The sequence below is a fragment of the Cygnus olor genome, chromosome 3, assembly GCF_009769625.2.
Source record: "Cygnus olor isolate bCygOlo1 chromosome 3, bCygOlo1.pri.v2, whole genome shotgun sequence".
In the NCBI taxonomy this organism is placed as follows: domain Eukaryota; kingdom Metazoa; phylum Chordata; class Aves; order Anseriformes; family Anatidae; genus Cygnus; species Cygnus olor.
Genome location: NC_049171.1, coordinates 1,796,272 through 1,821,168, shown reverse-complemented (window position 1 = coordinate 1,821,168; position 24,897 = coordinate 1,796,272). Strand labels below are relative to the sequence as shown.

Genomic DNA, 24,897 nt, shown 5'->3' with positions numbered 1-24,897 from the left:
GGATTTTTAGCCTCTCAAAAAGAGTTTCTTTATCCCCTGCTCCGTTCTCTTGCTCTGGAACAGGGTTGTACATTTCTGTAACCAGCTCTTTAAAATCCCCAAAGCCTGCTAGGGGCAAGGGGTGATGGCTGCGACTGCCCTGAATATTTTCCACGTGTGCCTCCCGCTGAGGAGGAACCCGGGCGCGTTCCTGCCTTTAAAAACGAGAGCGATCCCACGATTAAATCCATCGCGTCTCAACGGGACCTTCTGCTTGCTCCACGTGATGAGAGCAGTTAATCGCCTCCTCGAAGCGAGGCTTCCAAAACCCCTTCGTGCCGGCTGGGACGGCTTTCGTCACGACCACGCGGAGGGGTTTACCTCCCTGCCGTGGCTTCTGGCGAGCCGAGAGCGGCGAGGGGAAGCCGTGCCCGAGCCCTGTCTCCCGTAAGCGCACAGATCTGGGGCACCTGCCTCTCTTGTCTCGGTTTTGCAGAGTATTAATTTCTTCTGACGTGTAGAAAAGCTTTAATTGGGCCATCAGACGACGAAGTTGTTGCATGCCGCTGCTTTGATGAGGGTTTCTTTTATGGCTGCTGTTCTTTTTGCTCTGCCTTGCGGAGTTTTCTTTTTTATTATTATTTTTTTCAGCTCGAGCAAGGCAGTTACTTCACCGTGCCCGTCACAGTACTGACGCGAGAGCTGGCGCTCCGAGCCTCGTGCGGTTTAAAGCACTTTTGACAGCTCCTCCACGTGGGAGCGCGCTGGGTGCTGAGCGGGACGTTTGGAGGTGCTTGAGGAGACAAACCTCAGAACGAAGCGATTGCTGCTGCAAGCACAGCTTAAAACAAATCCTTTTTTTTTGGGATGCGGAGGTTGTTTCAAAACGAAGAAGGGAGCCCGGCTTGTTGCCCACGCGGAGCGCAGCAATGGGCTTCCCGGCTGCTCTCCCTTCGCAGTGCTGGGGCTGTCACCAGTTTTTTTTAGAGCTGGGTTTTCACCAAAAGGGACAGTTTTTGTCCAGGTTTTGTCCTACACGGCGCAGCCGGGCACATCTCTCCCGGCGGATGCAGCTCGCGAATTGAAAAAATTCGGTGTCTTATCCTGCTGGAAGCAGGAAAATGTTTGGAAACGTGATGCGAGCGTGCCTTGAGAGCCTGATTAAAAAAAAAAAAACCCACCGGGGTCAAGCAGAAGCCACCGAACGTGTCTGTGGTTGCACAAACAGCCTCGCACACAGAGCTCGCACGGTTCCCGGTTCTGGCTTGCCCGACGCCGGGGTGTTGCACGCTCGGGGCTGACACAGCAGCAGATGGTTATCCCTCCACCCCCCTTTTCCCACCATTCTGGCTCCTAAAATGAAAGCTGGGTGCGTGGTGGACCCGAGCTGCTGCTCGGTGCCCCGTTGCCACCCCTTTTTTTTTCTTTTTTTTTGGCACCACAGATTTCCGGCTCGTGGCGGGCTCCTCTGCTCGGCTCAGCGGTGCTGCCGCTGGAAATTCCCGGCTGTTTTGGGTGCGCTGGCACAGCAGAGCCTCCCCTCCCTGCGGCCGGGAGAAGCCAAGAGGGGAAGAGACACTCACGAGGTTTCCTTTTCTGCTCTTTGCCTCCTTATGCTTTTTTTTTTTTTTAAACTCTGTCCTGTTTGCTTTGTTTCCTTTTTTTTTTTTTTTTTTCCCCTCCTTTGCCTTTAACTCTTTGCTTTCACTCCCAGCACTGCTCTTCCCTTCGCAGCACCAACCCAGCTTCGGCAAATTCTCGAGTACCCTTTAATACCCAGGTCCTCTGCCAAGGGTACCTTGTTTTTGTTTTTTTTTTTTTCTTTTTTCTTGCATCTCATCTTGGCTAGTTTTGGAAGCTGAGCGGATCCAAGCTGCTGAAATGTGTCGCTCGTAGGAAAAAGCCAAGGCACCGGGGGCTGTGTCATAGATCAGACTGATGGAAACGAGCTGAAGCTCCTCCACGGCCAGGGTGGGCAGCCCAGCGTGGCCGTTTCGGGGGAAATCTTCTTCTTTGGGGAGCGTGATGAAGATCTGCTGGGGCTCGGTAAAGCAGATGAGGACTTGGTGCTGCTCCCCGAGCAGCTTTTTGGGATCTCAGGTATTTATTCTCAGGCCTGTTTGTGTAAACCCCGACCTGCCCGTCCCTGCAGCCCAGGGCTCGTTCCCCAGCCAGCCCTGGCTCTTCCCCTCCGCTCCATTGAAAAGGGAAAATTAATAATTAACCGCCTTGTCCTTTGACATAACACCTGCTGCCCGCTGGTGACGCCGGCCCAGATGTAGCCTGGCGCCTGTTTGCTTTTCCCACCCACAGTGTTTTTGGGGTGGGATCTCTTCCTCTGCCCCCGTCCCCTCGGTGGCACCGGTGTTTGCAAGGTCCTCTCGTCCTGGCCTTCCCCTTCCGCACGCCTCCCTCCACCCCAAATGGCCTCGCTCCTTCCCTGGGGAACTTCAGAAGCTCATGCTGCCCTCCTCCTGCCTGGGTCGCATCTCTTGGGAAGCGAAATACGGAGAATATTCCCCCAAACCGCCTGTCTTTGGCTTTGGTGGGGTCTCCCCAGGCGTGCCAGTGGGCCACCAGCCCCCTGCAGCATCCCCGCCCGCTGCTGGGGCTCTCTTCCTCGGGTTGTGTGCCACGGAAACGGGGTGAGATGCTGCAGAAGATGTGTGGCTTGGTTGGGTTTTCTCCTTCTGCTCATTTTTCAAAGAAACAATTGAAGTTCTGTGAAACTTCTTTTCTCTTTTTACGACAGATGCTTTCGTTGACCAGAGGGACAGCAGAGAAGGGGAACCCCCAGTGTTTTCCCTTCCCAATTCAGCTACAGACCAGGAAAATCCCCATTTTTGCTGCTTTAAGAACACCAACCAAGTCTGGAGAAGCCAAAACCGAATAGTTCCAGCAGAACCCGACGGAAAAAACCGTCTTCCCTGAAGGTTTGCCCTTTCTGTTGGTGGGTGAAGTGCTCTGACTGGTCCTGCCTCTCCATGACTCTCGGGGAGATGCCGCTGGCTTCACCTCTCCACCCCAGCACTAACGAACCCATGGGTTAATATTTATTAGGGGCCAGGGAGCGTGCCAACACACGCGGCCCCAATGATTGTGGGGGCACCACAGATCCTTCTGCCCCCTCATTTCTTCCCGTTATCACCCAGTGATCACGGGGGACCTGGCCCAGGTTGGGACGGACCCGAGCCAGCCCCAGCAGCTTGCTCTGAGCCTTCGGGAGATTTTTTCTTTGCCAGACTCTGCTAAAATTGAGCAATCCCTCGGCGCTCGCCGCCTGCCCCGGTCCCGGCGCTGGAGCGGCTCTCAGGCGCCTTTCTGCACAGCGCTGACCCCGCCGCGCTTTAGCTGCTCGTTCGAGCGGCGTTTCCTCTTTCCTCATCTCTTTTTAAGGGTATTTCACCCAATTTTGGCTCACATGCCCTCTTCACGCAGCTGTAAGCGGCTTCACCACCCCTTCACGTGCTGGGTGGGCAGCGGGACTCGGACGCTGCAGGCGTCATCACCAAAGCAACCCCGAGAGAAGAGGACTAGGGCACTATTTTTGCCTTTCTTCTCCATTTTTACCGTTCCCTTTTAGGCTCATGGGCTGAGAAGGGAAAGCTTCTGCTTTAGCAGAGCCATCGGTGCTCAGAAAGCAAGGCGCCAGCACCGGGTGCTGGAGATTTTTGATGGCGCAGCCCAAAAATGGGGGCTCAGCCTCACGCCTTGGGTTTTGGTGGCCTCACGAGCGTGGGTTTGGCTGCAGCAGCGCTGCTGGGGACGGGGCAGAGCTCAGCGCTGCGGCCAGCGACGGAGAGAGACGTGGGATAAGGGTCAGTGCCCAGGCTGCGTGGTGCGATCTTGGGTGCTCGGGTGTTTGGGTGCTCGGATCTCGAATGCTGGGAAGCTCAGATACTTGGATCTTGGATGCTCAGCTCTCGGGTGCTGGGAAGCTTGGATGCTTGGATTTCGGATGCTCAGATCTCGGCTGTTTGGATTCTTGGAAGCTCAGATGCTCAGATCTTGGATGCTGGGAAGCTCAGATCTCGGATCTCAGATGCTCAGATCTCAGATGCTCGGACGCTGGGAAGCTCAGATGCTTGGATCTCGGATGCTCAGATCTTGGATATTCGGATTCTTGAAAGCTCAGATGCTCAGATCTCAGATGCTCGGACGCTGGGAAGCTCAGATGCTTGGATCTCCGATGCTGGGAGGCTCAGATCTTGGATCTCAGATGCTCGGATCTGAGATATTCGGGTTCTTGGAAGCTCAGATGCTCAGATCTCAGATGCTCGGACGCTGGGAAGCTCAGATCTTGGATCTCAGATGCTCGGATCTCAGCTCTCGGATGCTCAGATGCAGGGCAGAAGTTGGCCACCTCTGGGAAGGGGAATTTAAAACTTCATTTGCTTGCAAATGCAAAATCACCCGTGGTTTTCCTCCGCACAGACAGCCCGGCTGGCTCACCCCGTCCCAGACAGCTGGGATGGGCAGGATGCGGCCCCCACAGCCCCCACCTGCCCGGCAGCAGGGTGGCACCGAGGGGAGCTGGGTGCTGGGGTGCTGCCGGCAGCACCCATGGGCAGGGGAGCCTATAGGGAGGTGGGGGAGCCTATAGGAAGGTAAGTGAGCATATAGGAAGGTAGGTGAACATATAGGAAGGCAGATAATTATATAGGGAGGCGGGTGAGTGTGTAGGGAGACGGATGAGTGTATAGAGAGGTGGGTGCATCTGTAGGGAGCCAGACGAACATATAGTAAGGCAGGTGAGCACATAGGAAGGCAGATGAGTATGTAGGGAGTCAGCTGGACATATAGGAGGCTGGAGACGCATGTAGGAGGGCGGGTGAGCATATGAGGTGGCAGATGACTGTATAGGAAGGTGGATGAGTATATAGGGAGGCCGATCAGCATAGCAAAAGGCAGGTGGATATAGGAAGGCAGAAGAGTGTAGGAAGGCTGGTGAGCATATAGCAAGGCAGATGGACGTATAGGAAGGCGGGTGAGCGTATGGAGGCAGACGAGCACATCGGAAGGCAGGTGAGCGACACCAGCACGTGCCAGGGGTGGTTGTCTCAGGGCTGCAAATCGTGCTGTGCCTGTGCATTATTGGGGAGCACTCAGCACACGGACGCCTCCAGGCCCGGCAGTGCTGGGATTTGCCCCCAGCGAGCAGACGCCGAGCCTGGCACGGCCCCGTGGTGACCAGGGGGCACCACAGCGCTCCGTGGGGCAGCTCCAATGACACCCAAACAAAGAGGTGAGCAAAAATGCCCAATTTCCCCCGGCTCTGAGCTCCCCAGACCTCGTCTCGCTGCTGGGGCCGTGCCGGAATGACTCACGCCGCCGCTCGCCGCAGCACGCCGCCAACTATCAACACGTGAAAATAGAAACGTCCCTGGCTCCCGCGCCAGGAATAACGTTGAAGGTTTTTTCTTTTCTATTTTTTTCCCCTTTAAAGTGAAATCCCTTTCTGTCCCGTCTGACTCAGCCCCAGCACAACCGCTGTGCAGAAGCAAAGTAAAACCCAGACTAGGGGCAGGGGGAAGCGATGCTGCGTCCCCGTGGGATGCAGTTTGGCATTTTTTTGGGGGGGAAAAATCTCTGGAGCAAGGCACGGGGATGCCTCGGGCTTTGGAGGACCCTGAGCAGGGGGTTGCAGCCGTGCGGGGATGTCCCGGCAATGCACGCAGGAGTTATCTCGGCCGCTCCACGTAACCGCTGCTCTCTGTGCGCGCTGCTCCCGGCCTCCCGGGGCTGCTGCCAGTCCTTCAGGGGGAGATAAGCCGGGTCCTGTCTCTATCGGGGCAGCTCAGGCCTGGGGTCGAGCAAAACCCGGTGCTGCTTCCCCTTCAGAGCCCCGCTAAAGGGCCCGGGGAGGGAGCAGGGTGCAGGACATGCATTGGGCAAAGGGATTAAAACGGCAATGAGGGAGCGTTCACGCAGCTCCCCGTCCACAACCCCTTGCTGCTGGGGAAAAAAAAGAAAACCACACTCCGGGTGTTTTCCTCGATGTTTATAGAGAGGAAAAGGTGCACGGAGAGCAGAAGATGAATTAATGCATCCCCCTCACCCGCCAGCCGGCATCGCCGTGTCCCGAGCTTCTCCAGAAAGCAGCCACGCGTTTCCCTCCTGCATCCCCCGGCGTTGCAGGCAGCATTGAGCCCATGCCACCGGTTTCTTTGGGCGATGCCCTTCCCCGTGGCACTCATCGTCCCTCTTGCACCCAAACCGAGGCCGCCAGTTCCATCCCGTGGGGCATCCAGCGCCCCGCCAGTCCCGGGGGATGCTCCGCACCTGCCCGGAGCAAGCAAACCCCACCACAAACCTTGCACGAGCCACCCAGGCTCCAAACTCCTTCCGAAATGCCTCCGTCCCATCCTACAGGTCATCGAAGTGTTTCTCCGGCAGCGCTGGAGGTGCCTCTTCCTCGGGCTCGGGGCCGTGGCTGGGCGCCGAGTGCTGCGGGGCGCGGGGCGCTTTGCGCACGCGGGCGTACACGGGGCAGGGGCTGCCGTCGCCGCACGGCTCCTCCTGGACCACCAAGCCCTGCCCGGGGTCCCCGCCGTCCCCAATGTCCCCCGTGGCACCGCAGGGCTTCCTCAGCCCGGCGCTGAGCTTCCTGGATTTGTAGCGGATGCTTTCGTAGATCGGCCCCTCGGCGTCCTGCCGTGCCTCCGCTGCGGGCGTTTGGGCATCCCCGGGCACGAGCGGGAGCTGCCGATGCCGCAGAAAGTCGGGGGTCCTCGGGGTCGGTCCGGGGGGTGCGTGGAGGGGAGGTGGCCCGAGGACACCCGGGTCCCCCGAACCGGTGCCATCTGTCCTGCTGCAAGAGGAGGTGCCTGCAGGGAGGGAGAGGCTGAGCAAAGGGGGGCACCCCGCTAACTTCGGGATAAAATACCAATAATTAAACGCGATGAAATGAGAGCTCTGGGGCGGTTCCCCCCCGCCTGCCAGCGTCGATATTTCTGCTCCCCCCCCCCCCCGGCTCTTTGCTTTTTGCAAGAGCTAAAATAAAAAGCAAAGGCAAACCCAGGCGAGCATCCCGGGGCTGCCGACGGGGGCCGCAGGGTCCCCGGCACGGGGCCAGAGCCGCCTTCCCGCGCCGCTCAAATATTTATTTAAGCAGGAGGCTCCGCTCCGTGCTCACGGCCTGGCAACAGCCGGAGCTGGCAGAGCGCGGCGCCGAGCCGGTTGGTTCGCTCGAAAGGCGAAGGAGGCTCTGGAAGATGTTTTGGTGCGCGTGAGCCGGCGTTCCTCTTCCCGCTTTAAAGCTGTAGGGACGTGGGGTTCGGGGAGCGGGACCCCGGCCGGCGGTGGGTGTGTGGGTGGGGAGGTGCAGGGCAGCGGGCAGGATCCGGCCGTGCACGGGGCTGGGTCGTGTTGCTCGGTCCAGGCCAGTGCCTTGGCCTCCTTGCTGCGCCCAGCGGTGTCCTGGCGCCCCATGAGCACCCCAACGGGAGCATCGCAGTGGGGGCACCCCCGTGGGAGCATCCCGATGGGGCACCCTCAAGGCGAGCACCCCCAGCGTCAGCAATCCCAGTGTGAGCACTCCCAACAGCATCCCAAAATAAGCGCCCTGGTGGTCTGGTTTCTCTCCCCGGAGCTCCGCACAGGTTTTTTGTTTTGTTTTGTTTTTGTTTGTTTTTTTTTAATGCTTTCTCCTTTTCTCCCGTGCAGGAGGACGCTGGAAAACAACCCGCGGGGAGGAACTGGCACCCCCCGGGCGGTTTTGCTGCCATGGGGAATTTTGGGGCCAGAGCTGCACGGGGCAGTGGCCGGCTCAAAGTCCCGCGGAGCCCCGGGGCTCCTCCAAGTTCATCAACCGAGCAAATCATTAACGCTCCCGGCCCAGCGCCCGCCTCGCCGCGGCTGCGCCCGGGGACCTTCGGACCGCGGCGGGGCTGCGGGGCGCAGCGTGCACGGGAGGGCACAAGCACCTCTGTGCGCTTGCACGCGTACGTGCAAGCCCCATGTTGGGGCACACGCATGGCGGCGTGCCCCCCCCCCCCCCCCCCCCCCCGCATGCACACGCCTGCACGTTGCACGCTCGGCTGTGCACCCGCGCCGGCTCGGTCCCAAATCCTGCCCCAAACGTGAGGGGCTGCCAAAGGTCTCTGCTGCACCCCCAGGAGCCCCCCCCCCCCAAGGAGCAGGGAGGTGGCAGCCGGCACCCAGCACCTGCAGCGCTGGGTGTGCAAGGGGCACGCGGGGGTGGCAGAAAGCCACGGCCGCCTGTCCCCTGCCCTGCCATTGTCCCCACGCCGTGCCCTACCTGCCGGCACTGCTGCTCCCCCCTCGCTGGGGCCTGGCTCTGAGAGCTTCACCTGCAGCAGAAACAAACGGGCACTGGTGCACCCCCCCCGGACACTCGTGCACCCCCCCCGGACACTCGTGCACCCCCCAGACACTGGTGCACTCCCCCGGACTCTTGTGCACCTCCCCAGACACTCATACACCCCCCCCCCCCGCACTTGTGCCCCCCCAGCACTTGTGCATCCCCCTGCACACTCCTACATCCCCCCCAACATTTGTGCTCCCCCCCCCAAAAAAAAAAAACACTCGTGCATGCCCACGCCACTCGTGCCGGCTCTTTTTGGGGTCTCTGCGGGTCTCGGGACCGTGGAGGGGTCACCGTGGGAACACGGGGGGGGGGACAGCTGCTCTCTGCCGGCACCCACCGGGTCCATCCGCCCCCCCCCCCCCTTCTTGTGCCCCCATCCCGCAGCCCCCCCCCCCCCCCCCCCGCACACCCCTGCTCCCCATTTTTGGGGCGCCCTGGGCTCGGTGCGCCCCCAGCCCCCAGGGGTCCCCCCCCCCTCTCCTTTCCTCCCCGACCCCCCCCCCGCGAAGCCGGGACCCGCCCCCCCGGGGGCTGCCGCTGTCCCCACCCGGGTCACCCTGATGCTTTTTCGTTTTTTTTTTTTTTTTTTGGGGGGGGGGGGGAGGTGGGACGGATCTCGGGGCCGTTCCCCGAGCTGTCGCTGGGGGGCTGTCCAAGCCCGTGTGACAGCCTTGGGGACAGCGACAGCGGGCCGCGACGCCCGCAAACAGCCCTTCGTTTTTTTGGGGGAAAAAAGAGAAGATTTGGTCCATCGGGCCGGGAGGAGGCTGGGGACAAGGCGCTGTCCCCTCGGCCAGCCTGCCCTCCTCCAGGGGTGGACAGGAGGGGTTGTCACCGGAGCGTGGCGCTGGGGACGAGGGGACACGGAGGGGACGAGGGGACACGGAGGGGACGAGGGGGCCACGGCGAAGCCCCCCCCCCCCCCCCCGGGGCCTCACCACGCTCAGCACCCCGGGGCTCGGCTCCTCTCTCCCGGCAGCCCGGCTGGACCAGCGCCCGCTCGCCCTGCGGAAGGATGCGGCCACCGTCAGCGTCCCCGCGGCCACCGCCGGCGAGACGCCGGGCAAAAAGCCGGGCGTCAAATGAATCCCCACCTCCTGCTTCAGGAAGCATTTAGGCATGGGAAGCGTGTGTGTGGGGGGGGGGGTTAAATGGATGTGTTAATAACAGCCTGGCCAAAACATGCCCCCCCCAGCCCCCAGGGCACGTACCTGGGGAAGAAGGCGCAGAGGAGCAGCAGCAGCAGGAGCCCACCGGGGACGGCGATGGCCAAGCCCCACGGTGGCACCGGGGCCATCGAGGAGGAGCTGGGGGGGGGGGGACGGGACGACAACAAGCACGGGTCAGGCTGGGCTTTGGGGTCTGGGGGTGCTCACGGGGTGGGGGTGTTCACCCCACCAAGCATTTCCCACACGTTTTTTTTTTTGCAGGATTCCCATCCTTTATCCCCACCGGGATGCTCTGTCCCTCCCCAGCTCGGCCCGCGGAGGATTTGGGGTGGGCTGGGGACACCCAGCGCTGGCACCCATGGTGCCGGCTGCCCGCGGGCTCCAGGAAGCCGTGCCCCGTCCCGGATTGCTGGCATAGCTGCGCCGTGACACGGCGGCGGCACACCCCGGCTCGCCCCACGGCTTTCGGTCTTGGTGAAAAACGCCGCGTTTGGGGGCTGCTCTCCCCTCTGTGGTGATAAATATATGGGGGGGGGACAAAACTGGTATACGGGGGGACAAAACTGGTTGGGGCAAGGGGCTGCATCCCTGCTGCCATCCCCCTCTGCATCCCACTTCACCCTCCTGCATCCCTCCTGCATTCCTGCTGCACCCCTGCTGGATCCCCATTGCATTTCCCCGCATCCCCCCTGCACCCCACTGCATCCCTGCCAGACTCCTCCGACCCCCCCCACAGGCATCCCACAAGGCTGCCCCCCCCCCCCCCCCCCCCCATCAAACCCATTTCCATCCTCCCCTAAAGCCCAGCCCCATGTCCCACCGAAGCTCTGCCTCGCACTGACGCGGGGCCAACGGCCCCCCCCCCCCCCCAGCGGGGAGGTTTTTGGGATGGGAGCCCAGCAAATGGGGCCGGGAGCTGCCGAACAGGCTGAGCCCGCTCTGCCAGCCCAGACCCAGCCCTTCCTGGGTGCTGGCAGCGCCACGCTGGGCCCCCCCCCCCCGTGCCCGGATGCCCGGAGTACCCTGTCCACGGTGCCAGGCTCTTACTGGGGGGGGGAGGGGGGGGAATTGTCCCCTGCTTCGCTGCTGTGAGCGTCCTACAGCAGTGCCACCACCCCCAGGGCTTGGCACCACAATGGGTCACAGCCCAGAGGTGTTTTTGCCTCCAGCACAAGGTGAATTGGGGTGGGGGGGGCACCCTAATTGTCACTCCAGCCTAACCCTGGGGCACACGGCGGGGTGTCCGCCACCTCCCACCCTGCCTCAGTTTCCCCAGCTGCGTGCTGAGACCGACCCCAAAGTGCCTGCACCCCCCCCCAACCCAACCTGGGGCACCCCAAGGCTTTGGATCCCCCTTGTGCCCCCTCCCCCCCCCCCCCCGAAGGGTGCAAAGCCGCTCACCTGGGTGCCGTGGGACCCCCGGGGCGCTGCGGGTGCCGCCGGCTGCTCGCTCGGCTCAACTTTGGCCGGGAGCCGTGGGTGGCACCCGCCGCGCCCCGGCGGCCTCCTGCACCTCGCCCGGCCCCGCCGCACGCTGCCAGCTGCTGTGGGTGTGCACCGGGAGCCCCCAGCCCCTAAACCGGCACCCCCGGGAGGGTCCTGAGCCCCCCCCAAGTGCCGTGAGACCCCCCTCGGTGCTGCTGTGAGGACCCCTGCCTGCTCCCCCCTGTGCTGTGCGCGGGCACCCGGCTCTTAGCCGGCTCCTCTGGCCCCAGTGCCAACCACGTCCTGGGGACCTGGCTGTCATCGATGTCCAGCCGGGCTGGATCCCCTTCTGTCCTGGATTCCCGGCTATCCTGGGGCCCTGTCCTTCCTGGATCCCAAAATGTCCTGGATCTGGTCACTGTGGACCCCCCTCCATCCCAGATCCCCTCCATCCTGGATCCCCTCCATCCCCGATCTCCTCCATCCCATATCCCCCCAGTTCTCCATCCCCCTCCATCCCGGATCCCCCTCCATTCCCAATCCCTCTCCATCCTAGATCCCCTCCATCCTGGATGCCTTCCATCCCGACCCCCTCCATCCCTGATATTCCTCCATCTCAGATCCCATCTGTCATGGATCCCCTCCATCCCGGATCCCCTCCATCCCAGATCCCCTCCATCCTCAATCCCCCTCCATCCCAGATCCCCTCCATCCCAAATCCCCTCTCTTTTTTGGGAGCATCACAGCAGTGTTACGGCTCCACATGGTTCAGGCACGACGCCTCCCCGAAAGGAGCCGACCTCTCCACTGTCACCCCACCAGCATCCAGACACCGAGGCACATAAAAAGCTGTAAAATGCTGTTAGAAGCCAAACAGGGAAGGGAAAAAAGGCCGAGCTCAGTAACGTGAAGCTGTTGCTTCAAGCAGCAAATTACAGCAAGTCATTTAATCAAAAAGCGAGGCGGAAAGCCTGCGAACTCCTCCTGGCCTCGCATGGCCACACGTCCCCTGACCAGGGCATGTTGGAGAGGTTTGGAAACTTGGGATGATTTGCTGAACTTGGCATGATTTGCTGAAATGCAACATGGGCCAAGGCAGAAATCGACCTTCCCTTCCCTTCCCTTCCCTTCCCTTCCCTTCCCTTCCCTTCCCTTCCCTTCCCTTCCCTTCCCTTCCCTTCCCTTCCCTTCCCTTCCCTTCCCTTCCCTTCCCTTCCCTTCCCTTCCCTTCCCTTCCCTTCCCTTCCCTTCCCTTCCCTTCCCTTCCCTTCCCTTCCCTTCCCTTCCCTTCCCTTCCCTTCCCTTCCCTTCCCTTCCCTTCCCCCAAGCCTCAACCTATTCAACCCCATACCATTTAACCGAATTTGGGAGAAAAACGGACGTTTTCACCCTCTGTGGTTCTCTCTCACCAGCATCCTCCCATGGGAGAGCCCCAAAACGCAACCCAAATTGCTGGACACATCACCGCAGACCGACTCCAAAAAGACAAATAACTTTTTGGCCAAGGGCTCGGATCCAGCCACCTGCCCCGTTGGGCTGGGGCAGCCCCCAAAGCCCTTTTGCATCGCACCCAGCAGCACCAGGAACATTTTGCTCCTTGCGAGCCCGCCTGGACGGCGCCCGCGTGTTCTGCAGAGGGCAGCACGACCCAGGAGTTCAGTCCTGACTTGTTCCTGGTGCCTTTTCTGGTTGCAAATCCGCGATTTTCAGCCAAGCTCTTGACGGGCAATTCCCATGTGGATGAAGCCTCCTCGCTGCCAAATTGCTTTACAAAAGCTCTTTATGAAACCACAGCTTCTCTGCCTGGTTATGGAAATGGGTAGAACTTAAAACTACTTGAATTTTTCTTCCTGGTTTGGGTTGGGGACCTCAAAGCCCGCCTGGTTCCAGCCCCTGCCATGGGCACGACCCCTGCCCACAGCCCAGGCTGTCCCCAGACCCATCCAGCACCCATCCTTTGGGTGCTGCCAGGGTCGGGGCACCCTGGGGTGGATGTGGGTGGCTGTAGGGTGCCTCGCTCGCTGGGGGTGCCAACACGACCCGGCTCCTTCTCCAGCCCAAGTGCCACGACACGAAGCCAATAATTGCACAAGAAATGGGCTGAGAGAGCTCACGGGTGCAAAAACCCCCACCGAAATATTGCGCTTACGGAAACCAGGCTGCAGAAGACGGGATAGCAGGGAAAGACGAAGTGCTCCATGCAGGAAGAGCACCCGGACAAGACACGGAGCCATCCCGCCTGCAGGCACCGGTGCTGCCTCCTCACCAGGTCCCACCAACCCCGAGCACCCGGGGTGGAAAAGCAGCCTGGAGATTTCAGCACGCCGGGCCCCGTCCCGCGCCCTCCAGACCTGGGAGCGGCGGTGACACTTGACGATCCCGGCCTGCTGCCGTTGGTAATTAAGCCATGTGTCTCCAGCAGTCATTTGTCGCCCTATTTTAAGCCCGCGGGAGCTGATGTGCCATTCTGACGTTCTCACTTAAAAATTTAATGACTTTTAAAATTTTCCATGAGGCCGAGAAATGGACGCGGCGTTCTGTATCGCAGCCCTGCGGTGCTGCCGGGGCGCGTGGCTGGGTCTCCTCCTCCCCCTTTCCACTCCTACAGCTTTTGTACGGAATTACCTTAAAAGCAGCGTGACCAAGAGCTGGTCACCTGTATTTAAAACCATCAAAAATGCAGAAAATGGCATCTTCAGGGTGATTGGAGAAAGCACGCGGGCAGCCCAGAGGGGAGCTTTCGGCACGGCGGTGGTGCCGTCGGCGTAGCCATCCTCGGTGCAATGCCATGTGCAAGGTTGGGTTTGTACCTTTCTGTGCTTAATTGGTCAGCCTGAAAGGAGCAGCTCAGATGGGGGACGGTGGTGGATGCTCTCTGGGGTGCTGACACTTCCAACCGGTACCGGTGCATCGTTTGATAAGGAAACACCATCTTCATATGGAAACATCATCTTGGTATAAGGAAGAATGTTATTTTTTTCAGGGAGAACGATCGGTCGCTGGCACAACCTCCCCAGAAATGTGGTGGAGTCCCCATCACTGGAGGTTTTCCATCACTGCGGGTGCCGGAGCCCTGGCACAGGCTGCCCCAAGAGGGGCCGGGGGCTGCTCCTTGCAGAGCTCCCCGAGCCCAGGGACATGGGGCTGGGCACCCTGCTGGGGCAGGGGGGGACGGGGCACCCAGGGGTTGCCCCAAACCCAACCGTTCCAGAACTCTGTGAACTGGACAGGGCACTGGGTGATCTCGCCTGGGCTTTCTTTTCCACCCAAAATCTCTCAAGGCCCCTTCCCACTGGGCTGCTCTGGGAGTCTCTTGACAGCTGCTGCCAGACACAACGCTGGGAGCAAAACCCACCTGAAAGCCAAAGGAATGAAAAGTCCTTCCCCACCCTCCCCTCCTGCTTGATGGATAGGGAGATCCAACCCTACCAGCTCTCTGGGCTGCCACAAAAAGCAGACGGAACTCAAATTTTCAATTTTTGGCCCTTTAGGCAGTTTCTGAGCACCTCCTCCACCCGAGCGTGCTGCATCGCGCCCTGGCACCGTGGTGCCCTCGGCCAGCTCCGTGCTCAGCTTTGCTTTGAGAGCATGGCCCCCTCGGCTCGGTACCTTCAGGATACACGAGAGGGACACCGAGCAGGCGTCCCATGGAGCTGGCCAAGGGGTGAGCCCTCCAAAAAATCCCACCCGGCCAGCGTGACTCGGAGCAGCCTGGCCAGCGGCCAGCAAAGCACTCAAGCGCACGCTCAGCTTCAAGCCTGCGAGCCCTTCCCAACACCCTTCAGCGATCTGCTGGAGCAAAACCAAAGTTTTTAGCACCTTGCAGCCTGCAGCCTCTCCGGCGTGTGGCATCAGCGATGGGCAAGCCCAGATTGGGGTGAAAAGCTCCCATTTGTTCTCTCTTTTCCCCCCCCAAGGGAGGTTTTGCTGTGAGCACCCTGGAGCCCAGCCCCTGCAGCACGGGGACAACAGTGCGCTGCATCCTTGCAGTCCTTCGCTCATTAATTCCACGGGCCAGTTTTTGATTGTGTTTTTAGGGGTTTCTTCCTTAAGCATTTGTTTAATAGAACATTAATTTGTTTAACAGAACTTTATTTATTTAATAGACTTTAATAGAATTTTACTAGACACCATATATCAACAAGGATATTTTGATTTCTGCACCTTTTCTTTGCCCATTTCTGACCAACAATATATACATATAACATAGATATTTCTATGTTTCCTTTTTCTTTAAACACAAGTTCTTTAAACACACACGTACATGGGTCCTGGTATATACGGGTGAATGAGCCATTTTAAAGCTCCTTTCTTTGCTTTGGGTTGACATGAGCTGCGTGCAAGTCCCCCCTTTTCATGTTGCAAATTCAGAAGGAACCGGTGGGTTTGCTTCTGCTTTTAAATGCCAAAATTTAAATAATTCTAACACAGCCTGTTACTTTCCGACTTTCAGGTCCTCACCACGCTGGGCACTAAAATGCAGTGATTAAATGTATGAATAATTTAAAGTTGAATGAACAACACAGCAAATGAATGTTCGAATCAAGCAGGGTTAAGTTAAGAATTTAAAACGAAGCAAGGCTGCTCTCAGAAAACTTCAGAAATGCAGAAAAGGCAGACAGGTGAACGCCAGGCCATCAGATCACATCTTTTCCTACAGGATGTTCCTTTTCCCTCTGCAGATGCCCCAAGCATCAGAGGACTTGGGGATAAACGTTTTGGGCCACCGAATACTCCCAGTTACGGACAGGAGGTGTATTTGTGCCCCGATGAAGGGCTGGGAAGAGCGGGGAGCCTGGCTCCACCACCAGCTGCTGGTCTTCACCATAACGTCCTTAACTGCATCTCCAAGACGCAGTTCAAATGCAAAGGGGCACAAAGATGCTGAAAATTTGTTTTTTTTTTAACCCATGGTCTGCAGGAAGCCCACGGCAGAGCCGTTCATGGCAGAACCAGGAGGAGAAGCAAGCTGCTGAGCCCCTTACGCAGCAGCGCTCTGCTCTGAAAGAGGGGATGGATGCTGATCAATAATGGATGGACTGATGATTTTTAGTAAGAAAAAAAAAAGTATTCCAAAAAGACTGAGACCAAGCAGTAAAGATCCTGTGCAACAGCCTGATGATTTTATATGAGGTGTTTTCTAGCCAAGAAGAGCAGAGAACGGGGTTGCCCATCACCTAGTAGCAGGATCGATTGGACCATGACAGAGAAATTTCCAACGTGTTTTATGTCCAGTCTCACTGCATTGGGGGAACTGGAGCAAAACCTGATGGCCACATCGCTGCCAGCAAGGGAAACTCTCCCTTGGTTTTGGGCATCATCGGCTGGTCGTGGGAGCCCTCAGCCTTTGCTGGAGTCACTGGGAGGTGCGGAGAGGGCAAAACCAAAGCCTTGGTTTATGTTGGGCAGTCCGATTCCACCTGAGCCTGATGCAAAACCCCAGGCCTGTCGTATCAAAGGGCTTAGGGAAAAGACCAGCAGTCCTCATCCCACAGAACACGGAGAAGCTGCGATCGTTTCATGCATTTGTGGGAATGAAGATGCTGAGTGTTTCTTTGGACAGGAAGATGTTCGAGCATGTAATTCACTGCCGTGAGAAACCAAAGGGCGAAAGATCCGAGCTCTGCTCTCATTCTGAGCAGCAGAAATCGTCAGAAATCAGCAGGAATCAGCAGGAATCGGTGCTTCTTCGTGCTGCTGGGGATGCAATCCGGACTCTCGCGTGCGTAGCCGAGAGCAGAGCCCAGCTCTGCTGCCGGACGGGTTTGTGACTCACGGTGCTGCAGCGATAGATGCAAAGTCAGCCACAACCACGGCTCCTTAAGGTTCGTTCAGCGTTCGGGAGCCATCGCAAAACTGGCCGGGAGTCTTGCCCTCCACATGGCATATTTAGGCATTTTCCTCCCTTTTTGGGAAGCCAAAGTGCAGAAACCGAATACGCAGCATGGTTAAAGCGAGCTGGAGCTGGCAGGAGAGGGGCGTAAAGTGAAAAAGAATGGCTTGGAGACTGGAGAGCGTGCGTGCGAGGAGCCAGGCAGACAGATCTGACAAGACAAGAGCAAATGAATGCACGAAACCTGAGACTCCTAGGGAGTGCAACAGCCCCAAACAATGCAGAATTGTTAAAGCAAAAAAAAAAAAAAAAAGGCAACAAATAAGTTCCGAGTGGTCAGATTTCTTGCCAAGAGCTTTTTTTTTCACGCGGCGGAATGTAATAAAATAAACTGTTGGCAGAACTTCTGCCCGAAGAGGATGGCACGGAGGACGAGATGATGGCACGGAGGATGAGATGATGGCATGGGGAAGGGGGCAAGGAGCGCCAGGGCTGGGGACACGGCGCTGGGGCCACCAAACCGCTTCGTGTCATTCTCCAAACGCTGCCTGGGGAAGCCCCCATGCCAGCAAGGCCATTAAAAGCGACCGGGGGCTGCGGTATTGATCTCAAGTGGAAAATATGCAGTGATGTATAGCACCAGCAGCGCCTGGCCTGCCGGCGGGATGAAGGGAACCGTTCTCACAAAAGGAACAGCGAGCGCAGCAGCGGGTCGCAGTGGCTGCTCCCGCTCCTCGATGTCACACGCGAGCTCGGCTCCGCTCCGTCTGCTCCGAGATCACAGGAGGAGGAGGAGGAAGAGGAGGAGGGAGGCAGAGCCACACAGCAGGCCGGTTTTGGGGAGGGATGAGGCACATGTGGCCCAATTAGGAACATCTGCTGCATCGTCGAGACACGCAGCGAGTGCATCCCCTTCGGTGGCGCCGGAGCCCAGCATCCCACCCGGCTCTGGAGCCTCCTGGAGAAGGGAATCCCAAAGGGTCTTGACTTTTCACTCTTACATCCCTATTTCCAGGCATTTTTGCAACCAAAAAATGGGAACAGAAGGAGATTTTTGCTTAGCAGCTGGGCTACAAAGGACCCTTTGCCCGCTGGGACCCTTGAACACAGCGTGTGATGGAAATGAGTGTGTTCAATGGGAGGTGACAGTCTCAAGTTGCCCCAGGCGAGGTTCACATTGGATATTGGGCAGAATACCTTCATGGAGAGGGCGGTGAGGGACTGGAAAGGGCTGCCCAGAGCACTGGTGGCATCCCCATCCCTGGGGATGTTTAAGAGGTGTGTGGACATGGCACTAAGGGACATGGTTTAGTGATGGGACTCGGTAGGTCAGCTTGATGGTTGGACTTGGTGACCTTGAAGGTCTTCTCCAACCTAGGTCATTCCATGATTCCATTTTTTCCATCCATCAGGAGCCAACATCTGGGCTGGATGCTGCTGTCCATGCAGCCGGGGCACGCAGCGTCCTCCCGGGCAGCAAGCCAGGGCCGTGCCAGAGCCGGCTTATCCCGGAGTCACCCTGCGCACCGCCTGCAGCGGGCCAACAGGAAATGTAATTAAAGCAAAAAGAGAGGATGTAGATGGAAAGTGCCCGTTTGGCCCCGGTGCTGAGTTTTCCCCGGCTGCAGAAATTCACGTCTGCAGCTCTGATCTCCCAAAGCCACCCTGCTTGAGGTGGCTCTTCTGGGGTGGGGGGGGAGCAGAGGGGACAGGTGTACCCCCAGCCCCATCCGTGCTGTGGTTCTGGGATTCGTCAGGAGAAATTTCTAAAGAGAGATTACCCGTATCTGCCTTTTCCAGGTACAGCATTAACCACAGACCTTCCCCAAAATGCAAGGAGAGGCAAAATGTCACCAGCAGCATCTCCTGGTGGGGCAGTGCCTGCCCTTCAGGTGCATACGGGCAGGGTGATGGTTTTAATTTCACTCCAAGCGATGCCTCAGGTTGCTTCCAAGCCCCCAACAATCACAAACATCCCCGGGCTTCCCAGATTTTCCAAGTTTCCAGGTTTTTCCAAGCCCCAGCAGCACCATGGTGCACGCGATGCGGCCGGCAGAGCTGGGGCAGGCGAGAGGGCAGCATGGGGTGAAAGAGGCTCCAGAATCAAGAAAAAGTCCTGCAAAAACTTCGCTAAAAATGATAATTGCTTTTATGAGAGCTGCCAAGGATCCGTTGGCAAGGGACTGAAAATGAGGCAGAATAAAAGAGGAAAGGGAACAGCGCAGAGAATAAATTAATAGTGGGAGTGGAGCCCTTTCACATTTAATTCTCATTTAAAATTTGCTGTTAGAAGCGGCTGTATTTTGAGGGGAATTCATTGATAGTGACACTTCACACTTTTTTCTGCGACGAGAGGATCGAAACCGCTCGCCCTTGCCACATCCTTATGGAAAAGGTAAATAAAATTATCCCCCTTTCAACACCAGGTTGTGAGGGCAAAGCCTGGGTTGGCTTGGTGGGCCAAGGAGGTCGGGGTGTGCGGGGATTCACAGCAGTTTGCACCCTCTGATGGCTGAACTGCTGTCCCCAGGGCTCATCGACAGGCATGAGGAGGAGCCAGGAGAGGAGCTAAGGAAATCCGAACTCCTGCTTCGTGCTGTGGGCAAAACTCCCACTGATTTCAGTGGAAATGGGGATCCTGTGTACCCGTCACCACCCTGCTCCCGCAGAGCCCAGTCCAGCATCCTCTGTGAACTGGTCCCAGTGCTTCAGAGGGGCCTGGGTGGGGAGGTGGCAGGTTTGCTTTCCCCATTGCTGTCACCCCTTTGTGGACCTGGACCCAGCGGGGAGAGCCCAGGCCGGGGCCCCCAGGGTGCTGCCGGGCCCGGAGCCCCCGTGCTGTGAGGAGAGGCTGCGAGAGCTGGGGCTGCTGGGCCTGGAGCAGAGGAGGCTCCGGGGGAGCTCCCCCATGGCCGTCAGTACCCGCAGGGAGGTGCGGAGAGGCCGGAGCCGGGCTCTGCTCAGCGGTGCCCAGGGCCAGGCCCAGAGGCCCCGGGCCCAGCCTGGAGCCCCGGCGGCTCCCCCTGCCCCTCAGGCAGCACTGCTGGGCTGGGCGGGTGCCGGAGCCCTAAATACCAGCCGAGCTCTGGCAGCAGCATCAATGAGCAGCCCAAAGATTCCTTCATAGCAAGGCGCTTTCTCTTTCGGCCTAAAATTTCAGGATTTCCTTGTCGTTCTCCTGTGGGTCACGCAGCCCAGACGCCGCAGGCCTGATGCCTTCAGCGGTGATGGAGGCTGCCCTTTGCATGTGTTGTTTAGTGGCATCTGCTTGTCTCCTGACTGTATGCAGCACGACGGTGTCTAAGGATGCCAAAAGAAAAATCCAAAGGGAAAATCTAAAACCAGGACTCAGACACTCTGTTGTTTCTAATCTGCAGGATGTTCCTTTTCCATGGCACTAATGATTTTAAATACCCAAGCCTGCTGGCCCATCAGCTGCTGATGACCCAGCCCCATCACCTGTGGACTCGGCGATGCTGTGGTTCATGTCGGATTGCTGAGGGTGACACAAACCATGTCCCAACATAAATCAGGACATTTCTCAGCTGTCTTTCTCCTTAGGGCCCCAAGGATCATCCTGAAAGCCTGGGATAAAGAGGATGGAGTTATGCTGACCCCACTGGCCTCCTTCAACCATGATATCCATTAGGTGATGTGAAAGGGCTGGCACTCTCTCCTTGGCTCCCGCCTGCTAGCATGCAGCCCCCAGCCTGTTTTTTACCCCAAAAAAGGGACAACCCCCCCAGTAACCAGTGGAAATGCCCTGTTAGGGTTGCTGTGAGGTTGTGCTGTCCGCTTGCCAGCGGAGCATCCCCCCAGACCGGCCCTGTGGAAGCAGCCCTGGCCTGAGGGATTTGGGCCTGTTTTGGCATTTTGCAAATGCCCACCAGCAGCTAACATGCCTGAGCTGTAAAACCCAAAGACACCCAGCCCCTTGTCTTAGCATAAACGGCAAGGTGTGTGACCTGCGTGATGCTGAGAGCAGACAGAGCACTGACCTGTGAACTATGAACTCCCTGGAGCCAACACAGGTTGGCTTATGAGCTGAAATCACATCAGTACAGAGCCTTTTATATTCGCACAGCACCCCTACTCTTGAGCTTTGCACTAACAAATGCTAAAATCCTCTGTCTGGGTGAGGTCTGCCAAGCAGCATAGATGGTCCCAGACTGACGGTGCTAAATGTGGATGGTCCCAAAGAGCAGCTTGGGCAAAGCTTTGATTCATTCCCATTCGTGCAGCCTGGCAGCACTAAACCAACAACTTAAATATCAGCACTACCAGGTAATTCTGCAGGTAATGCAGTGTTCACTTCATGGAAGGGGGGGAAATCAAGGAACTTGAAGAAAAGCAGCAAAACTCAGTGAAACTGGCGCTAGGCAAAGAGCAGATCCACGCGTTGGACCTGGAAATGCCATGTGTGTTGCTTTGCTGTTAGCTGCAGGGAAACGAAGAGGATTTGGGCATGAAAAGCTGAAAGTAGCTTTTGTACACTGAGCTTCCTGCTGCGGGATTTCCGTATCTCTTGTCATGCATTGACTTGGATCTTAGGGATGAGGTTTTAACACCTGAACCTGTTCCCAGTGCCAGTATGTTTGATAATGCAGATAATCATAGAGTCCTGGAATGGTTTGGGTTCGAGGGGACCTTAAAGATCATCTGGTTGGCTTCAGGGAGAGGGAACCAGCACTTCTGTGAGTAAACACTGGGATTTTAGGGTTTGTAAGGCATCATGTCACCATACACCTGCTAAACAAAGAAGAGCAGTAAACAGGATCACTCAGAGGGGGAAAACTGAAAGTCCTGTTCCTCTGACCTCCAGTCCCATCTCCAAGTTGCCGTACTTTTGGCAACGCTGCTACAATCAGGTGGCAAAGACATGGGTGCAGCTTGGCTGCATGTGCTTAGAGAGGAGCTTTGAGGCAAGCCAGGCACTCTGCCTCCCTCACTGGCTTGTTTCCACTTCGAATTCAGCAACTGGAGAACTATTATTGGATATTTCATACATAGCAGATGGCTCTGCATTTGCTGAATCCTAAATGAAAATCACTAAGCCAGCAAGAATATAATATTCCATTTTTCACTGCCCTTGGACTTGCTGCGGTCTCTCTGGGAAGAAAGCAGAGCTTCCCCGGGGAGGCCAGCCTCACAATTCGAGAAGCACAGCAATGGCAAGAACAAAAGAGAGGGAAGAAATAATAAGTATTTCTGAGACGTGAAATGTTAGATTAATTTGTCATCTGCATGGGCAGAGCAAGGGCTGCACAGCTGCAGCAGCAGCACTTCTCTGATGTAGAAGATCAAGTACAACGATGAGAAATGAAGCCTCTGCGGGAACAGGGAGGTTGAGTTTTATTTTAAAAAAAAAAAGGAAACCAACAAGAAAGAAGTTGAGAGGTGTCAGGGAGAAGCCCTGACACACAGGAAAGTTTTTTCCCAGAGCTAAGAAGCAACACTGCAGAACCATGTGTTTTCTCATCACCTTTCACTTTTCTGCCAGGATCTTAAAGCGCCGTGCAAAAACAAACTACAGTTTGCAGTCTGGTATTTTGGGAAGTGTTGTTCGCAGACACAGCAGACTTCAGTTCAGCAACATCCTCAGGCTGTCGAGTCCTGTCCACAGCATCCATTGTCCACATCACTGGACCCCAGCCCCATCCTTCCAACACAAAACTTGCCCAAATTCCGTGAGTGCAGCCCCCAGCCCTTTACAACAGGACAACACCACGAGGAAGATCTCTTCCCTTGCTGAGCACAACTCAAAGAGCCTCCCAGCAGGGCACAAGGACATGCACACGGGTGGGCATGGCAAAGCCCTGATGACCCAAGCCCTCTAATTGCAATTTTGGTGACTTCCTCTGGCATAATTCTCCAGCACCAGAATGTCCCGGATTATCCCAAAGTGTCTTCATTAAGATAGTTTAATGGTTGCACAAGACTTTGGGGCAAATAAGTAACCAATGTAGGGACATTTCCAAATGTATGGTGTTGGGTTTATAATCCAAATTTTATCTGCTGTGTTGTGGTCTACTTAATTTTTACTTTTTAGGCAATGTCGATGTGCACGTTCCTGTGTGGAGGTGCTATGTCAGTAGTGGGAGTGCCTCAGGCTTTTTTTACAGCATTTTCTTTGTCTTTTCAGCAGGGCAAGCCCTGCAAATGAGGCCCATCCAGGACAAGAGTGTGCTTTCTAAGAAGCCAATCGACAGCCAATCGATTTTTCCATCAGTGAGGTTACCCCAGCCAGATTTTCCTGAGGAGAAAGAGGATGATGCGTGACTTCCAAAAGCATCTCACCTCCTCCCAGGCTGGTGGTGGTAAGTGCTGCCTGATTTGTTTGTAAGGGCACGGCCAAAACCGCTAATAAAACTTGCATTCAAAAAATTGAATGAAGAAGTGGAAACTCTCCATAAAAACAAAGAATTGCTTTATGGCCCCTCTGGGCTTTCCTTCTTTTTCTCTTCCTATTCTCCACTTCTGTTGTTGTTGCAATTTTTCTCATTTAATGTGTTTTCTTCGGAACAGTTTCCTTCCCTCTGCTTCTTTAAAATGCTCTCAGTGAGACGCACATCTTCTCTGCCTGACCTTTAATACTTCGTATTTCTCCCTGTATCCACCACGTCTCCACCAGCACAGCACCCAAACACCTCCTGGTCATTTCCAAATCCACCCGTACAGTACCCCTGTGGAAGAGAAATTCTGTTTTCCCTCTTTGCAGACAGAGGTGCGAGGCCCCGGACATCGCATGCTTGCTTTCTGCACCGCTAAGGTCTCTCCTTCCCTCTTTCTGCATCGTCGTGTCGTGGTTTTCCCCTTTCTCTTGATGTCCCAACAGTGGCTGGTCCGTCGGAGCTTGGGTCAGGGCACAGCTGGAGCTGGCAGCAGCGGAGTAGCTGCAGTCCTGCCCCAAAATGTGGCTAGGAGACAAAAAGTACAAATAAACCTCAGGTTTTCACCTTTCATCCAACATCACAGCAACGTGTAATTCTGCAGTGGGTCTAGTTTTTAACGCATTGATTAAAAACCAGATTGGGAAAGGGCAGTAAGGATAGGATGCTCAGGCGAGGTGCTGTTATCTACGTTGGGGAACAGGCAGACAGGAGGCGACCACATAAAACTATTCAGAATATTAGACAACATGTGAAGACAATCCCATGTCATTTTGTTAGAACAGAGGCTGACGTTGAGGCCTGAAGAGGGCAACGCCAGGGTGCTGAGCCACCTGCGGCGCCGCTGTGGCTTTGGGTGGCCAGCTTTTGAAAAGCCTGCTGAATTTCTAGCTTCATAAAAAAGATTTCTTGCTGGGACTCAGCCGTGACTCTACTCCAGGGGTCCCACATGAGACAGTTTGGTGTGTATTTTACCCCTTCAACACGTGCACAAGAGGCATTATGCATGGGGGGGCAGCTGGTTGAGGTGACCCCCACCACAGTGGATGCACCGAGCTCCCATCCCACGTGTCCCATACCCAACAATCCCGAACTGCCCGGGGGTGCCCCGTTATTATCGCCTCATTAGGAGCACCAGATTTTTCAGGCTTGCATTTCAGTGGGACCTATTTAATCCCATTTTTTCACAGTGCATTGCTAGAGCTATCAGTTCATGTTACCAATCTATTGAGCTGTAATATTGAGTAACCATAGCGACTGGGGAATCTTTTGGGGTAATGTGAATGCAGTCTGCCCATACAGGCGTGATTTGGCAGCCACCCTTTCTGTATTCATAATCTTAGCTCACATGGCTCCTAATATCATGGTCCCATTTCATTTCCAGGATTGGAACTTAAATCAACCTGGACACCAGTTTTTAGACAGTATATGTTTATGGCGAGAGGTATTTTTGTGGTATGAGATCATTACTGGGAGAGCCTCCTGTGCCCTTAGCAGCCTCAACAGCAAACAGCTGCAGTTGGGTACCAGCATCAGTGATGCTAACATTGTTCTCCAGTTAATCCTTTTTCTTGTAAAAGAAAATACACATTTCTCATGCTTTTTCCTTATTCTATGATCCCAATATGACGCTGTTAAAGTTTCCTTTGATTCCTAAACCTGCCTGTCACTGCCGTGTGGCACCTCCTAGTTTTGGCAGCTACCGGTTGGAGTTTCCCTGCCGAAGGAGTTAAAAACTTGGGGCTCATAAAGCAGGATTGCTTCGGCCTCTCG

The 24,897-nt window shown here is 56.5% G+C and overlaps 1 protein-coding gene across 1 annotated transcript; it reads right to left on the bottom strand.

The window, feature by feature from the left end:
• Nucleotides 1-4,759: 4,759 nt before the first annotated feature.
• On the bottom strand, nt 4,760-10,972 carry LOC121067595 (collagen alpha-1(I) chain-like). Its single transcript, XM_040552314.1, has 5 exons — nt 10,879-10,972; nt 9,520-9,615; nt 9,247-9,313; nt 8,240-8,291; nt 4,760-6,806 (listed from the first exon to the last, which is right to left on the bottom strand). Exons 2-5 carry the CDS (start codon nt 9,603-9,605, stop codon nt 6,346-6,348), a joined length of 666 nt encoding a protein of 221 aa, XP_040408248.1. The 5' UTR covers nt 9,606-9,615; nt 10,879-10,972; the 3' UTR covers nt 4,760-6,345.
• Between the last annotated feature and the right edge of the window lie 13,925 nt (nt 10,973-24,897).

What these genes read in the sequence shown, in the direction of transcription:
- LOC121067595 (XM_040552314.1), bottom strand. Translation starts at nt 9,605, where the DNA reads ATGGCCCCGGTGCCACCGTGGGGCTTGGCCATCGCCGTCCCCGGTGGG. An exon ending in CTCTGCGCCTTCTTCCCCAG is followed by an intron (nt 9,314 to 9,519) that starts GTACGTGCCCTG and finishes ATCCTTCCGCAG; the next exon opens with GGCGAGCGGGCGCTGGTCCA. An exon ending in GCCCCGGGGTGCTGAGCGTG is followed by an intron (nt 8,292 to 9,246) that starts GTGAGGCCCCGG and finishes TTTCTGCTGCAG; the next exon opens with GTGAAGCTCTCAGAGCCAGG.